This window comes from Dama dama, chromosome 9 (genome assembly GCF_033118175.1).
Source record: "Dama dama isolate Ldn47 chromosome 9, ASM3311817v1, whole genome shotgun sequence".
Lineage (NCBI taxonomy): Eukaryota > Metazoa > Chordata > Mammalia > Artiodactyla > Cervidae > Dama > Dama dama.
In genome coordinates, this window is record NC_083689.1 from 40,522,439 (window position 1) to 40,538,915 (window position 16,477).

A 16,477-nucleotide genomic window follows, 5' to 3' on the forward strand; every position below is an offset into this window, starting at 1 on the left:
AGTCTGCTAACTGTGCCACCACAGGCCCCAGAAGGTGCCCAGCTGGCCACAGCGCACATCCTCTGCCTCTGGGGCCCCTCCTGGGGGCACAGGTAGGGATGGCACAGCTTCTCTGCAGCAGGGGTGCGGGGTCTCCTGGCCAGGGGTATGGACCGAGGGGGGTCGCTGGGGCCGTGGTGAGCTTTGGGGGGTCTCCCGCTCAGCTGGGTGGGGGCACTGGGTGGAGGAAGCGAGCGCTGGGGCCCAGGTGGGTGGACCTGGAACGAGTCCCAGCCACGGGGCATTGGTGTCTTCTGCAGCGTGGAGATAGTAACACCTATTCCCAAGACCCTGATGGCCCCCTTTCCTTCCAAGGCCTTAGGCGATTTAGATCCAAGAGGTTTCTTCTCAGGATAGAAGGGAGGCAGGTCCCCTAGAGAAGTGAGTTCACCTGCCTCAGGCCCCTTTCAAGGGAAGCTTGAGGGGTTGAAGACAGGGTGGCTGAGGCAGGCAGCACCAGCGCTCAAGGAAGGACTGGGCTCCAACTCCAACTGCTTGGGTTCAGATTGCAGTTCCATCCTGACTGAGTGGGCTCTGTGACTCTTTGGGGCCTCAGTTTCCTCATCTGTAGAATGGGGGTGGTTATAGTGCAGGAAAGACCCTGGAGAGCCCCAAGGAGCTTGGCCTGTGGTCAGTAACGAAGCTCGGTGCCTCCTCAGCTGGACTAGGAAGTGTCTAGCCATTACTCACCTCACGCACCCTCCCCCCAAGCTCTGGCACATCCCGAGGCCCTGACACATCTCTGTCCTGGGGAACCAGGTAGAGACTCAGCTGAGAGCTGGGCTGGGCCGGGGCCTCTTCAGGAACTGCTGGGTTGGGGCCTGGAAAACACGGAAATCCAAATGGTGGAGACAGGCTGTGACCCTGTGTGGGCTCTGGTTCTTGTCCAAACCCTGTTTCTCAGGAAGGAGACTGAGGCAGGAGGATGAGGGCATGCCTGGGGCCCATGAACTGTGGAGATCAAAACCCAGGGCCATCTGATTCCATGTGTGTTTCCAGGGAAGCAGCCTGGAGCTGGGGCAGGAGGGCCCTGGTGGCATCAAGTGGACCCCAGACCAAGGCTTGTCAGGGAATCCTGGTTTGGGAACCAGTCTGGGCCTAACCTCTGGGGCATCCCTCTCTGAGCTTCTCTGGGCCTTGGTTTCCTCTCTGGGCCCTGTGGATTCCTTCCAGATGGGAAACACCTATGAGAAGTGAACGAAAAGGTGGGAAAGCGAAAGTGGGTGTCTGCGGTCAGTCGGAGGTGGTTGTACGGCTGGTGGTGGAACCAGCCCGCGGGGACACGCCTGTGGGTGAGGAAGGCCACCTCCCTCTCTGGCCCTCCTGGAGGCCCCAGGCAGTCCTGGGATCCCCATCCCCAGTGCCTCCAAATTCTAAAATGTCTTGGAGCCGTGGGCTGTTGAGAGCTGTTTGCCGCGGGGGTGGGTACGCCTCTCTCAACCCAACAGGACTCCCAAGGGCCTGCCCGTCTCGGGGGATGGAGGCCAGAGTCACTCTAATTCCGTGTCCTCTGTGAACCCTTCTCAAGCACCTTTTGAGGGTAGGGAAAGGGGAGGCGTAGAGGGATGTTGGGGAGAGGGGTTGGAGGAAGAGAAGCTGTAATTTCTAGAATGTACCTAGTCCCATTTTTCAGAAGGCAAACTGAGAGGCAGAGAGGAGCAAAGCAGAGCCCTGGGCTCAGCCATAGAGGGACTGGGCCCTGAAGAAGGCTGAGCCGCCTTCCCTCTCAGGCCTCGGCCTGGGGCTGCCACGCACAGCTGAGGCCTGGGGAAGGGACTGGCCTGGACTCTGTCGGGTCCCCTCCCCAGTCAGACCCGTGGGCGACTCCATTCACTTCTTTTTTTTTAAAATTGAAGTATAGTATTTGCAATGTTGTATTAGTTTCAGGTGATTCAGCTATATATACAAAGTGATTCAGTTATATATACACATATATCTTCATATGGGGCTTCCCTGGTGGCTGAATGGTAAAGAACCCACCTGCCAAATATAGGAGCTGCAGGAGACACGGGGTTCGATCCCTGGGTCTGGAAGATCCCTTGGAGAAGGAAATGGCAACCCACTCCAGTATTCTGGCCTGAAGAAGCCCCTGGACAGAGGAGCCTGGCAGGCTACAGTCCATAGGGTTGCAGAGTTGGATATGACTGAGCATGCATGCATACACGCATGTATATAATCTTTTTCATATTCTTTTCCCTTATAGCTTTTACAGAATATATGAGTATAGTTCCCTGTGCTGTACAGTAGGTCCTCGTTGGTTTTCTGTTTTTCTCCACTCACTTCTTGTTCATCTGTGCCTGTTTTGTCTCTTACTCCTGCTGGCCTACCAGAAGCTCAAGGGCCAGTGCAGGGGCCCCAACGCCTGATCTTGGCTCCACACCTAACCTGGCCTTGGAGGATAGACAGAATTTGCACATATGCAGAAGACTGGGGAAGGTGTTCTGGGCAGAGGGGAGGGTATATGCAAGTGTCTGGAGGCGGAAGAATGGAGCCAGCTGCTGTGAGGCCCTTGCTTGCTCGCCTGGCGCCTGGGGGAGAGACAGGAAGTGGGTTCCGCAGCCAGCGGGAGCCAGGGCGAGGCTTGAGCGTGGGAGTGGCCGTGCCAGTGACGCATGAAGGCTCCCTGTTGGGGCAGGTTCAGCCTGTGTCTTCCCAGCTCACACGGGCTCTGTGCATTTTTCTCAGGTGACTGAATCCAGACTGTTAGAACTTTGGCCTCATGAGGATCAGATGAGCGCGTTTCTATAGTGAGCATGTGTCTCCCATGACCAGGAGGAGGCAAGACTGCGTGAAACCCAGGGCCCGGCAAGGCGGGGAGAAGGAGCACTGGACCCGGCAGGCAGAGGGGTGGAGTGGCGTGTTGAGCAGGAGCCGGAACTTCCCTGGGACTCAGGCCTAAAGGGTTTGACAGCCCTCTCTTCCCTCCCGGGGAACGAGGCGGGTTCAACTCAGGGGAAAGACTTTGTGCCTTACCCAAAACGTAACAGGTCACACTGCTCTGAGGATGGGTCACAGGCGTCTTCAGGGCCCGTGGGGATGTGTCAGAAGAAGTTTTGATGAAAGATGAGTAGAGCTGGGTGTGGGAAGGGGACGTGGGGGTGGAGGCCTCAGGGACCCTGCAGAGTGAAGCCCCTGATTAAGGCTGTTGTACCTCTGCCTGGACCCCGGGGCTTTGCACAGGCCTGTGGGGAGGGCGAGGCGGAAGGGGAAGAGAAAACCAGAAGCGTAACAGAGGAGAAAACACAGGTCCTGCTCTGGGTTCTGATCCTGTTACTGAGTCACATCCCTTCCTGTCTAGGACCGCGGTATGCTAAGAACTCAATGGTAATGGGTGCAAAGTTCTAGTCACGTTGGCCATCCCTGCCAGCTCCCTTCCCTTCAGGACTGGAGCCCAGGGCAGGAGTCTCTTATCTTCTAATTGCACTTCAATTTGGGTGAGGTACACACTTACTGGCAAATGGTCTTGTGGCTCTGGGTGCACCTCTAAAGGAGGGCAATGGAGAGAGAAAAAGAGGTGAGGGGGTTAAGTCCAAGATCATACCCCCAAGGGGGTGCCGGGGCTAGCTTCACCCAGGCAGGGTTAAGTGCCCTGAATTTTGCTCACACGATGGATACCGGGAACCTGTCAGCATCACCAAAACCCTAATCTGTCTTCATCTCCTCTGTCAGCCCACCACCTCCAACTGCATATCCCCGACCCCCGCATCACCACAAGGGTCACTGTTGAATCCATCCCCACCTCACCCCTACCACCATCACCACTTCTGTCCCCTCTGCCATCCCTGTCCCCAACCGGCTCCCAGGTCACCTGTTCCTCACCATGTGCGTGCATGCGCAATCTCAGTCATTTCAGTCGTGTCTGACTCTATGTGACCCTAGGTATTGTAGCCCGCGAGGCTCCTCTGTCCATGGGATCCTCCAGGCAAGAATACTGGGGTGGGTTGCCATGCCCTCCTCCAGGGGATCTTCCTGACCCAGGGATGGGACGTCTGTTACTCACTGGCAGGCGAGTTACTCACTGTTACAGGTTACTGTTACTCACTGTTACCACTAGCGCCACCTGGAACTGAGTCCCAACTCCATCGTGGCAGCACCTCACATGGAATAATGTTTGTCTCACTGATGACTGTGGCTCAGCACACAAGAGTCTGAGGACTGAGGGCTTATTAACTCCTCCCAAGAAACTGGGTCCATCGGCATTTGCCAATCTGGCTGAGCGTAACCCTGCTGTCCTGCACGTGGGTTGCCCCCAGCTATCATATTTGGGGACCTTGGCCAGCCAGGGGTTTTCACAGCGGCTTCCCAGGGGCAGAGTTCCATTGCAGATAATGACCCAGAAATATAGTCCTTGGCGTCATCCACAAGAACAGCCCCGCTCTGTTCTTGACTTCTACACTCAATCTCAGGGCTTGGGCAGGGTGGTGGGCACAGGGAGAGACAGGAGCAGTTTCTGTGGTGACTGCATGGGGAGTAGCAGTCAGAAGGTGAAGGTGGCCCCACAAGATGTCAAAGGAAGGATGTGCACTTGCCAAACACCTACTGTATGCCAGGCACTAAGCTGGCATGTTCTACTGCCATTAGCCTGCCCCCACCCAAATTATCACTTATTGGAGGTATCGTTCCCATTCTGCAGATGAAGAAGCAAGCTCAGGGACGCTCAGCAAACTGCTCAGCACAGCTGTGTAGCTTCTCAGTTCTGCAAGCACAGCCAAGGCTCTTCACTCCTCTGGGCTTTTCTTTCCGCATCTGTAAAGTGGGTGTAATGGTTTCTACCCTGAAATGTTCTTGTGAGCATTAAATAGCACCCAGCCCAGGGTCTGGCACATCGTAGGTGTTCCTCTGGTGGCAACGTTTGCTGTTCATCACCGTGATGTCCAATGGCTGCCAAACATTCTGCCAAGGGCTTGGCCACATTTTTGTTAGTATTTGCTTGAGTTTCATGTTTGGGTTACTTCCATTTTCCAAGGTTAGAAATCATCGCTTGTGAGGAACAACTTTTCTGCAAAAAGTTTCTTCATTTTAGGTTAGTTAGATTACTGGGTGTAAGAGGGCAAATGTTTTAAAGATTTTGAGTCCATAGCTGAACAGGGGTTTTCCTCTCGTGCTGGGATCTTGGGGGAAGGTGAGGACTGCACCCTTCCCTCTGTGCATAAAAGAGATGGGGGCCTTGAGCTTGGAGAACTCTGTTTGAATCCCACTCACTTTTAGCTGTGAGATGCTCAGCGGATCAGTCTGAGCCCCAGTTTCTCTGTCTGCCAAAGTAGATTAAATTATGTGACTTCCTAACATCCAGTCTCCAAAATATATGTCTAATCTCACCTTTCCTCTCCACCCCTGGGACACCATTTCAGTCCACTGGCACAGAAACTGAAAGATCTTTAAGAGAAGTAAATGAGTCCCGTCACTCCCCTGCTTCCCTGAAACAAGCGTCTGTTTATCTTAACAAAGCATGTCTTACAGGGCCCAGCATGGTCTGGCCACTCTCTCCTTCTCCAACCCCATCCCCACCCTCTCCACTCTGTCCCTGGGCTCCATCCTCACAGTCCCTCTTTCAATTCCTGGGACATATCTCATCCTCACCTGATCTGGGGCCATCTCTTGTATCATTCATACAACCTGGAAGAACCCTGTAACAGTGATCTCCCTATCAAAGTAACATGAATATTTATGATAAACATTCCAAATAATACTACAAAGTTTAGAACAAAAACCAGCCTCTGAGTTGCTTTCAGTTCAGTTGCTCAGTCATGTCTGACTCTTTGCCATCCCATGGATTGCAGCACGCCAGGCTTCCCTGTCCATCACCAACTCCTGGAGTTTACTCAAACTCATGTCTGTTGAGTCGGTGATGACATCTAACCATCTCATCCTCTGTCATCCCCTTCTTCTCCTGCCTTCAATCTTTCTCAGCATCAGAGTCTTTTCTAATGAGTCAGTTCTTCACATCAGGTGGTCAAAGTATTAGAGCTTCAACTTCAGCATCAATCCTTCATGCCAATGAAGATTCAGGATTGATCTCCTTTAGGACGGACTGGTTGGATCTCCTTGCAGTCCAAGGGACTCTCTAGAGTCTTCTCCAACACCACAGTTCAAAAGCATCAATTCTTCGGTGCTCAGTTTTCTTTATAATCCAACTTTCACATCCATACATGACTACTGGAAAACCCATAGCTTTGACTAGATGCACTTTTGTTGGGAAAGTAATGTCTCTGCTTTTTAATATGCTGTCTAGGTTGGTCATAGATTTTCTTATAAGGAGTAAGTGTCTTTTAATTTCATGGCTGCAGTCACCATCTGCAGTGATTTAGGAGCCCAAGAAAACAAAGTCAGCCACTGTTTCCACTGTTTCCCCATCTATTTGCCATGAAGTGATGGGACTGGATGTCATGATCTTATTGTTTGAATGTTGAGTTTTAAGTCAACTTTTTCACTCTCCTCTTTCACTTTCATCAAGAGGCTGTTTAATTCTTCTTCACTTTCTGCCATAAGGGTGTTGTCATCTGCATATCTGAGGTTGTTGATATTTCTCCTGGAAATCTTGATTCTAGCTTGTTCTTCATCCAGCCCAGCATTTCGCATGAAGTACTCTGCATTTTAGTTAAATAAGCAGGGTGACAACATACAGCCCTGATGTACTCCTTTCCCAATTTGGAACCAGTCTGTCGTTCCATGTCTGGTTCTAACTGTTGCTTCTTGACCTGCATACAGATTTCTCAGAAGGCAGGTCAGGTGGTCTGGTATTCCCATCTCTTTAAGAATTTTCCACAGTTTGTTGTGATCCCCACAGTCAAAGGCGTTGGTGTAGTCAATAAAGCAGACGTAGATGTTTTTCTGCAACTCTCTTGCCTTTTTGATAATCCAACAGATATTGGCAATTTGATCTCTGGTTTCTCTGCCTTTTCTAAATCCAACTTGTACATCTGAAAGTTCTCAGTTCACATACTGTTGGAGCCTCACTTGGAGAATTTTGAGCATTACTTTGATAGCGTGTGAGATGAGTGCAACTGTGCAGTAGCTTGAAGATTCTTTGGCATTGCCTTTCTTTGGGATTGGAATGAAAACTGACCTTGTCCAGGCCTGTGGTCATCGCTGAGTTTTCCAGATTTGCTGGCGTATTGAGTGCAGCATTTTATCAGCATCATCTTTTAGAATTTGAAGTAGCTCAACTGGAATTCCATCACCTCCACTGACTTTGTTCATAGTGATGCTTCCTAAGGCCCAATTGACTTCACATTTCAGGATGCTTTATTTTCGTATTTTTGTTTGATTTGGTTTGGGTTTTTCAGTGTCTGGGTTTTTCAGTGGGTTTCCATGATTTGATGTGTTCGCTTGTTTCCATGGTGTAAATACTTCCATCCCTGCTGATTTCAAGCTGTGGACATAATCCCGATCAGTTTGCAAAATTCTTGAAAAGATGGCAGTTTTCAGTACAGCACCCTGGCTCTAACTAAGAAGGAGACTCCACAAAGTTGACAGGGGACCTGTGGGTAGGACTTGCTTCCTGGATGTAGAAGGATCCAACGGAGGCCCCACATTTCAGAATCTGTAGGGGTTTTCTCTTAGATGGGTCAGCGTTCTCTAATCTTTTATTTCTGGTTGTTGGGGGAGAGGTCATATTGGTCAGTGCTCTTGGGACTGATTGGGGGAAAGGAGCTGAGGGAGTCACCACTGAGTGTGTGCTCTTTCACTTAACGCCCTGTCTTGCTCTGGTGCCCCCATCTCCACCAGGCCAAGGGTCCCTGAATCCAGATCTGTCTGATTCAAACTCCCCAGGAAGCAGCCTCCCTGTGCTCTAGGGTGGGGATGAGGAAGTAATATTCGGAATCTGAATTGCTTCTTATGCAACCAGTTTTCTGCCTTCAGGCCACTCCACACCTCTGCTTTCTGAGCTTCCTAACCTTCCATCCTGCAGGCTTGTTGTGGTTTTGAGCTTGTTTCCTGGGCTTCCCTGGTGGCACAGACGGTAAAGACTCCACCTGTAATGTAGGAGAACTGGGTTCAATCCCTGGCCTGGGAAGATCCCCTGGAGAAGGAAATGGCACCCCACTCCAGTATTCTTGCCTGGAGAATCCCATGGACAGAGGAGCCTGGCGGGCTCCAGGCCATAGCTCTGAAAAGAGTCAGACACGACTGAGCGACTTTCACTTTACTGCCTGTGGGTGCTGCTTACCCCCATCCTTACTCTGGTTTGAACCATCATTAGCTTGATAATCTCTCATCAATCTATCAAACTGTCATTAGCTTGATAGTCTCTCATCAATTCATTCCAATTCTAAACCCTTTACCATAATTTTAATGGGGTTTCAAGAGGAAGGACGGTGTTGAACTGTCCCTGTTTAGGAGGAGCCTCCCTCCACCACTCCTCACACGGCATCTCCTCTCACCCCTCAGATCTCTGCTGACTCCTCACCTCCTCAGGGACTCCACCCGACGTATTCCCCTTATCTACTCCTGCAAAACAGACCACGCCAAGGCTCATTGGCGAACAGCAACAACAGCCATTTATTATGCTGAGCGATCTGCCATCTGGACAGGGCTCAGCAGGGGTGGCTCATGGAGGAGGAGGGGCCATTTCAGGGTGGTTCACACACATGGCTTGCTTATGTAGGTGGGCTTCGCCCTTCAGCGGGAGCTTGGAGGGCCTGTGGGCCAGGCGCTTTGGTTCCTCTCCACATGAACCTTTTCGCAGAGCTGCTTGGGATCCCGTACAGCATGGCTGCTGAGTCCCAAGAGGGAGTGTTCCAAGAGGCAGGAAGGGGAAGCTCCCAAGATCATGAGACCTGGGTCTGGAAACTGGCACAATAGAATCAGTATTCTTATTGAAAAGTCAGTGAACCTGCCCAGATGTCTTAATCATAAACCATGTAGGATTTTTACTTTTTTATTGGGATATAGTTGATGTACAATATTATATGTTTCAGGTATACAACATAGTGATTCATAATATTTAAAGGCAATATTCCATTTCTAACTATTGCAAAATATTTGCTATATTCCCTGTGTTGTACAATATATCCTATTAGCTTATTTATTTTCTACCTAGTAGTTTGTACTTAATCTCCTACCCTTTTCTTGCCCCTCCCCTTACCTGTCCCCACTGGCAAACACTAGTTTGGTCCCTGTATCTGTTTCTTTTTTGTTATATTCACTAGTTTGTTTTATTTTTAAAATTCTATATAAATTCTATATCATATAGTGTTTGTCTTTCTCTGTCTGAAACCTCACTTAGTACAATACCCTCCAAGTTCACCCATGTTATTGCAAATGGCAAATTTTCATTACTTTTTATGGCTGAATAGTATTCCATATATGTATATATGGAATATACAACTTCTTTATTCCATATATATACACATTTTAAGCTGCATTGGGTCTTTGTTGCTGCGTGGGCTTTCTCTAGTTGTGGCGAGCGGGGGCTAATCTTTGTTGCAGTGCCCTGGCTTCTCATTGTGGTAGCTTCTCTTGTTGCGGAACTTGGGCTCTAAAGCACAGGCTCAGTAGTTCTGACACATGGACTCAGTTGCTCTGCAACATGTGGGATCTTCCAAGACCAGGGATTGAACCAGTGTCCCCTGCATTGACAGGTGGATTCTTTACCACTGGACCATTCAGTAAGTTCTGTTAGCAGATATGTAAAATTGCCAACCTTGTCAATGCCTCAGCAGGTCTGGGCAAAGTGGGGGCAAACATAACTCTGAGTTAAAGGGGGAAGGCTCAGGCTGGAACTTCATGGCAGGTTTCAGCAAGCCAAGCCCAGAAGATAGTAGCCAGATTGGAGCTGGGGTCCCTCTGGCCGTCTCAGGGCTATTGACCGAGAGGGGCTTATGAAGTGACCAAGGCTGGCCAGGGCAGAATATGGGGTGTGCCTTTATTCCTCCATGATAATAATAAAAAAAAATTGCTGATGTTTTTGATTCACTTACTTTGAGCTGGGCACAGTGGAAGCCTCCCACAGACCCTGTACTGTAGGTGCTATTATTATTCCCAGTTTACAGATGGGGGAGCTGAGGCCCAGAAAGGTTAACTTACTTGCCCAAGATTACACTGAATTTGCACCCAAGCTCTCTCTAGCCTATATGCTTACCTCTCACACCTGGCCCCCTCTCTCAGGTGTGTTCCATGTCAGGCTACTGGGGTTACAGTGATTCACTGGCACACTCATTCATTCAATTCAGAAGTGCCCCATGAGCTTGCTATGGGCTCATCCCCGGCTCGGTCCTGGGATCAGAGAGATGAATCAGACCTGGACCTTGCCTTCACATCTCTCCTGGTCTGAAAGGGAGAGGCTGATCTGCAAAAAGATAATGGGCCCTGAGAGCCACAGGGTTCAGGCTGGGATCTGAGCAGCACCTCGTGAGGTCTCTGGGCTGGCACAGGAATTCAGCTCCTCCCTGGAACATTGCAGGAGTGTCAGGAGGGAACATAACCTTGGAACTGCTCACCAGGGAGGACCAGGCAGTAAGGAGAGGAAGGGCATTCCAGAAAGAGGACTCTTCATATGCAGAGTGAGGGAAAGTGGGGTGGTCTTTGTAGGGAGAGGTGTGAGGGAGGGAAGCAGGGTGTGGTTAGAGAGGAAGCCGGGGGCTGCGGGGGGGGGGGGGGCAGTGGTGGCAGTCAGGGTGTGGATGGTCCCTGTGAAGCCTTTTTGTGCAGTTTGGCAAAAGGAGCCATTGTAAGGTTTGGAGCAGGGGAGGGAGGTGATTAAAGGAAGTCAGGAGGGATAATTTTGGTTGAGAGGACTGGATTAAAGAGAAGGAAGGGAAGGAGCCCTTGAGGAGGGCTGAGCCGGGGAGAGAAGAAGCCTGATGTAGGATGGAGAATAAATGTAAGAGATGCAGAAATTGGATTGAATGCAGGGCATTCAGGCTAGGGGGCATCAAGGTGATGGGGACGTGAGTGTCCCTGAGGTGGGAACTCAGAAGGAAGGTTGGGTGGTGGGAGGGAGAGGCCTTCTGGTTTCTGGTCAAGGTTCAGCTCTGGAAGCCATCCTGCCCCTCACGGAGGGCCCGTCATATGGAGTCCACTGTGGGTTGGGGTCCCTCCCTCGTGGTTCTCCCAGAGCTTTGGGGCCAGGCTCCTCTGGAAAATGGCAGGCCACTGGCCTCAGCCACACTGGGGCAAGACAGGAAGCTGCCTGGGACCCAGTTAGGGTGCCTGACAATGACTGTGTTCTTTTGTGTAGTTTTACTTTTATTTATTTATTTATTTTTAGGGCTTCCCAGGTGGCCCTAATTGTAAAGAACCCTCCTGACAATGCAGGAGATGCAAGAGATGTGGGTTTGACCCCTGGGTTGGGAATATCCCCTGGAAGAGGGCACGGCAAACCACTCCAGTATTTTTGCCTGGAGAATCCCCATGGACAGAGGAGACTGGCGGGCCACAGTCCACGGGGTCACAAAGAGTCAGACAGGACTGAACTGACTGAATTGACTTAGCACACACGCATGCACTTATTTTTAATTGAAGGATAATTGCTTTACAGTATTGCATTGGTTTCTACCAAACATCAGCATGAATCAGCCATAGTTTTGTGCACTTTACAGCTTCGACTTATCTTTGGAAAAGTTCACTCATTCACTTAGCACACAATTCAAAAGGCGTAAAAGGCTATACAGTACAATGTCCTGTTTTATGGAACAATGACACAGATGCAGACATGCAGCACACTTTCTTGACGGAGAGCAAGAAACATCTGTGGAACTATCTCGCTCTCCCTTGGCTTTGGAATCCATCATCTTTTGGGGTGAAAGAACCTTGGTGCTTCAGGCATCTCCTGATGATAGTGAATCCAAGTCCCCCTCTTCCTGGATGAAGGACAGCTTGCAACGTAAGGCGACCAAGAAGACTGGGCCAGGCAGAGTCTTCCAATGGTCCCTGCCCAGCTCCCAGTCAGCAGGAGGAGCACAGAGTCCTTCCCATACTGACTTGACCAGGGAACCCTTCTGCTATGGGGCATCTTCCAGGGCTGGGGTTCCATGGAGCACACTTTGAGAAAGGATGCCAAGGCAGCAATTTATTGTGTCAGCAAGTAGGACAAAGGACCCTGCCCACCCATAGAGTCTCTGGATGGTCCTGGACAAGTCACAGTCCCTCTCCAGGCCCCTGATTTTGAAGGGCTCTATTAGCTCCGACACTTCAATTAGGCAGGGCAGCATAGTGGTTGAGGGAATGGATTCTGGAGTCCAAAAGACCTGTGTTCAGAGCGTGGTCTTGACGTTGACTCTGTGTGGCCTCAGGCAAGCCCCCTACTCTCTCAGACTTGGTTCTTCAGTAGTCACTTTGTCATTGTAGGAATGAGATTATGCATTCAGTATACCTGGGGCCATGCCTGCTCCACAGTGGGCAGTGACCTCTGGGGTCAAGTTCAGGCTCGGTCTCAGGCTGAAGCTCTAGACCAGGCCCAGCCACCCTGCCCTCCTCTCATGCCACGCCCCCCTTCCCCTCCCCAGGCACATCTGGCAAATGGGCAGAATTTGATAGGGGCCTGGGGGAGAGCCTTGAGTGATGGTGGTGAGTGGGCCAGGGCTGGGCCCACAGACAAAGTTCCACCAGAGGAGGGAGGCCTGGGTCCAGGGGCCCCTTTCCTGACGTCTCTTCCCGCAGGTCCCTCCAGACACGATGGGGTGGCCGTGGCTGTCCTGCCTCTTGCTTCCTGCCCTTGGGGTGTCTGGTAGGTACCTCCCCTCTCCCATCAGCACTAACCCTGGGGCCCTCAGCAGAACCCTCTGTAGGGCGGGCTGCTGCTCCATCAGCAAAAACCTAGCTCCTACGGCCCAGCTCTATGCTTGGCTGCCCTGGGGAGGCCTGGGGAGGAACCCAGCCCCAGACTGGTGAGCTGGGCTGAAGGCTGGCCAACGGGACTGGTGTGGGCTCCGATGGCGGGAGATGGGGTTCTTTCCAGAGGTGTCCAGATGTTCCCGCACCCTGTGTCCCCGCAGTGGCAGCCAATACGGCCCCAATATTTGCGTCCAACATGTCAGCAGTGAGCCTGCCCGAAGACCTGCCACTGAGTGAGTACCTGTGCCCAGATCGTACCAAACCCTCACCCCGAAGAGGGCCCGGGGGTCCCCTGTGGGCTTGCTCCCCGTCCCTGCAGCTCCACAGCTCCTCATGGGGCAAAGATGGCCCGAAGGGAGTTTGTACCAGAAGTTTCTTCTTTTCAGCTTTTTGGTCAAAGACCCTCACACAGCATCAAATAATTAAGACCCACCCCAAGAGAACACCCCTCCTGTTTCCCATCTCTTTCAGGCTTTCTGATTTTCCCAGGGAGAAAGTATTCATTTGGTACCATTATTTTTCTTCTCTCTCTCTCACTTGCTCATCTCCCTCCATCCCTTGCTATTTTTTTTTTTTTTTGCTTAAACAGACAGCAGACTAGAGGCTCAGAGCCTTTCACGGACACATCTCACCAGAAGTCGACACCTTTGCTTTGCTTTTGTTGTCTTTGTAGAGTTACCTTCCATCTGTGGCGAGTGAGACAGGTTTTCCATGTACAGTAACAATCTAAAGTTCGCTTCTAAAGTAAATGTATTTACATAAAATAGTAAGTCAATTAAAAGGTGGGTCATAAATAATGAGACATGGTTGGTAGTAAAGATCTTGGCAGTGCATAGGAGTGAATGATGTTCACAAACCATTGTTTTGGATGAAGCCACAGGGACTGGATGCCAAATTCCCAGCAGGCAGGATGGGGGTTGAAGAAGCTGAAAGGATAGATGGCTGTATTCACTGGTATATAGGGTCAGCTGCACAGAAAGTGTGAGTCGCTCAGTCGTGTATGACTCTTTGTGACCCACGGACTGCAGCCCCCAGGCTCCTCTGTCCATGGAATTCTCCAGGCAAGAATACTGGAGTGGGTGGCCATTCCCTTCTCCAGGGGACCCTCCCAATCCAGGGATCAAACCCAGGTCTCCTGCACTGCCGGCAGATTCTTTACTGTCTGAGCCACCAGTGAAGCCCTAGCTGCACATAACAGACCCCAAATAATAGAAGTATAAACAAGGTCAAGGTTTACTATTCTCTTACATAGTCTCCTAGAGCAGTGAGTTCAGGGCTGTTGGAGGGTCTGTTCAGTTAAGCTGGTTCTTGCTCTCTGCTTTGGGTGTCAGGGACCCTTTTTCCATTTCTAGCTTCTGCCTCCCCTGTGGCATGGACTTCATCCACAGGGTCCCAGATGGCTAGTGTCCCACCCTATTCCAGTGAGAACTTGGGGGAGGAAAGGGCCAGGAAGGCTCACTTCTTTCTCCTAAGGACAGGGCTCCAGATTTCACACACATTACTTCTGCTCACATCTCATTGGCCAGAACTTAGCTTCATGCCCTAGCTGAGAGGCAACTGGAGAAATGAGGGCTTTGTTATTTTAGTTACCCATGTGCCCAGCTCAAAATCTGGGATCCTACTAGTCTGAGAGAAAAGGGGGTTGTGAATACTGGGGAACAATTTAGTCTTGACACAAGAGATGGCATCAAGGAAGCTGAAATCCAGAGTCTGCCTTGGGATCCAGAAGCCCAGGTCTGGGTACATGAAGAAAGGGTGGGCGATGGGCTTTGCAGCCATAAAGGCTATATCCATTTGCATGTGGTTGTCAGGACAGCATAAGAATTATATTAATAAAGATTTAGAGCCCAAGATGAGGGAGGTGATAGTCTTATTACATCCCAAAATGGCATAATCCTCCCTGGAGGACTGGGCTGAGGTTAAACTATTTGATATCTATGAATGCAACAGAGAAGCAGTATATACGTGTTAATGATATTTTACATATGTTTTTATAGCTGTTTAGTCATAGATAAACATACACACATACACACACCCTTCCAAACAAATGTCACAAATACATGTAATCCAAATGCCCTCATGATCTCCATTCTCTTGGGTAACCCTTTAAAATTAAGTATGATCTCAGCCAGACCAAAGGAGGGTCTTTTTTTAATATATAATTTATTTATTTATATATTTTGGTTATGCTGGGTCTTTGTAGCTGCATGCAGGCTTTCTCTAGTTGTGGCAAGAGGGGGCTACTCTTCATTGTGGTGTTCAGGCTTCAGGCTCTGGGCACACAGGCTGCAGTAGTTGCAGCAGGCTGGCTCAATAGTTGTGGCTCACAAGCTTAGTTGCTCCATGGAGTGTGGACTCATCCTGGACCAAGGATCAAACCCGTGTCCCCTGCATTGGCAGGCAGATTCTTATCCACTGTAGCACCAGGGAAGTCCAAGGGTCTTTTCTTCTATAACCCTGGGGCCCCTCTCTGGGCTTTCTTAAACCAAAGGGCAATTTTTTCCTTTCTGAGATGAATTCCATGCCTCTCTAGGGATGAGAAAGCATTTTCAGTTAGGTTTTAAAAAAATGTTATTTAGACCTTTTATTTTGAAGTATAGTATATGTAAATGTACCGGGAAGTATACTGAATTACCACATGTAACTCTCTGGTGTCTAGGATGGTAAAGAATCTGCCTGCAATGTGGGAGACCTAGGTTCGATCCCTGTGTTGGGAAGATTCCCTGGAGAAGGGAACAGCAAACCACCCCCAGTATTCTTGCCTGGAGAATCTCCATGGACAGAGGGACCTGATGGGCTACTGTCCATGGGGTTGCAAAGAGTCGGACATGACTGAGCCACTTTCACTTCAACCGCCAGGAACACCTACACCTCAACCCCCCTCTCTCCTTCTGGTCACTCTCCTTCCTGTATAAGACCTGTTTTCCTGACACTAACACTGTTTAATAGTTTAGTTTTGTCAGGCAGACTTTTTTTTTTCCAGCCTTTTAAAAAATGCATTGTATTTTAAATATAAAATTTGAGTTTAGTGACAGAGACCTAATATATGTCTTTTACTTCTGTAGCTCTTATTATTTGTTACGTTTGACTTTTTTCAGACAGACTTTTAAAAAAGCATTTTCTCCCTGATCCATCTTTCTGTGACCATGGACACGTGTACAGAGAAAGATTTATACACACCCACTCACCTCCCATATTTCTTTGGGTATAAGAGCCATATCAGTTTACACCTTGACATTTATGAGTCAGGATGTATCTTATGGTTGAGATAGTCGCTTAACACAGAATGACTGCCCAGCCTCATCCCAGCATGTATTAAATTGACAGCGTGTCTCACGGCAGAGGAAACACAACATAAACACCAACATTTTTCTAGCCCGATGATCTTCCTGGAGGAGGGGGCCTGGGTGGGGAGAGACCGAGCTGTCCAAGGAGTTTCTGGAAGAGGCAAGACTGATCAAAGAAGAGCAGGCTCCAGGTGTGTTGCCCAGACTGTCCCCGAAGGGCCATCGTTGGCAAGAGGGAGCAGGCTGGTTCTCTGGGACGCTCGGGCTGCGGGCTGACCCCACCATCAGTCACCATTCTGGCACTTCTGCCTTTGCAGGCCTCTTCGTAATTAAAAAAGAATAAGATATAATTGACATAAAACGTGATATTAGCT

At 50.0% G+C, this 16,477-nt stretch overlaps 1 protein-coding gene across 4 annotated transcripts in view; it reads left to right on the plus strand.

Moving 5' to 3' along the window:
* Positions 1-16,477, plus strand: part of CDHR2 (cadherin related family member 2) — a 61,434-nt gene continuing 44,957 nt past the window's right edge. For 3 of the 4 annotated variants that reach the window (XM_061150980.1, XM_061150978.1, XM_061150979.1), the window contains exons 1-3: positions 1-92; positions 12,643-12,709; positions 12,978-13,049. In XM_061150980.1, the coding sequence (XP_061006963.1) occupies positions 12,658-12,709; positions 12,978-13,049 (124 nt within the window). In that variant the 5' untranslated portion in view covers positions 1-92; positions 12,643-12,657. Of the gene's footprint in view, positions 93-12,642; positions 12,710-12,977; positions 13,050-16,192; positions 16,295-16,477 lie in introns of those variants that run through there. The other variant, XM_061150981.1, reaches the window with a different exon arrangement.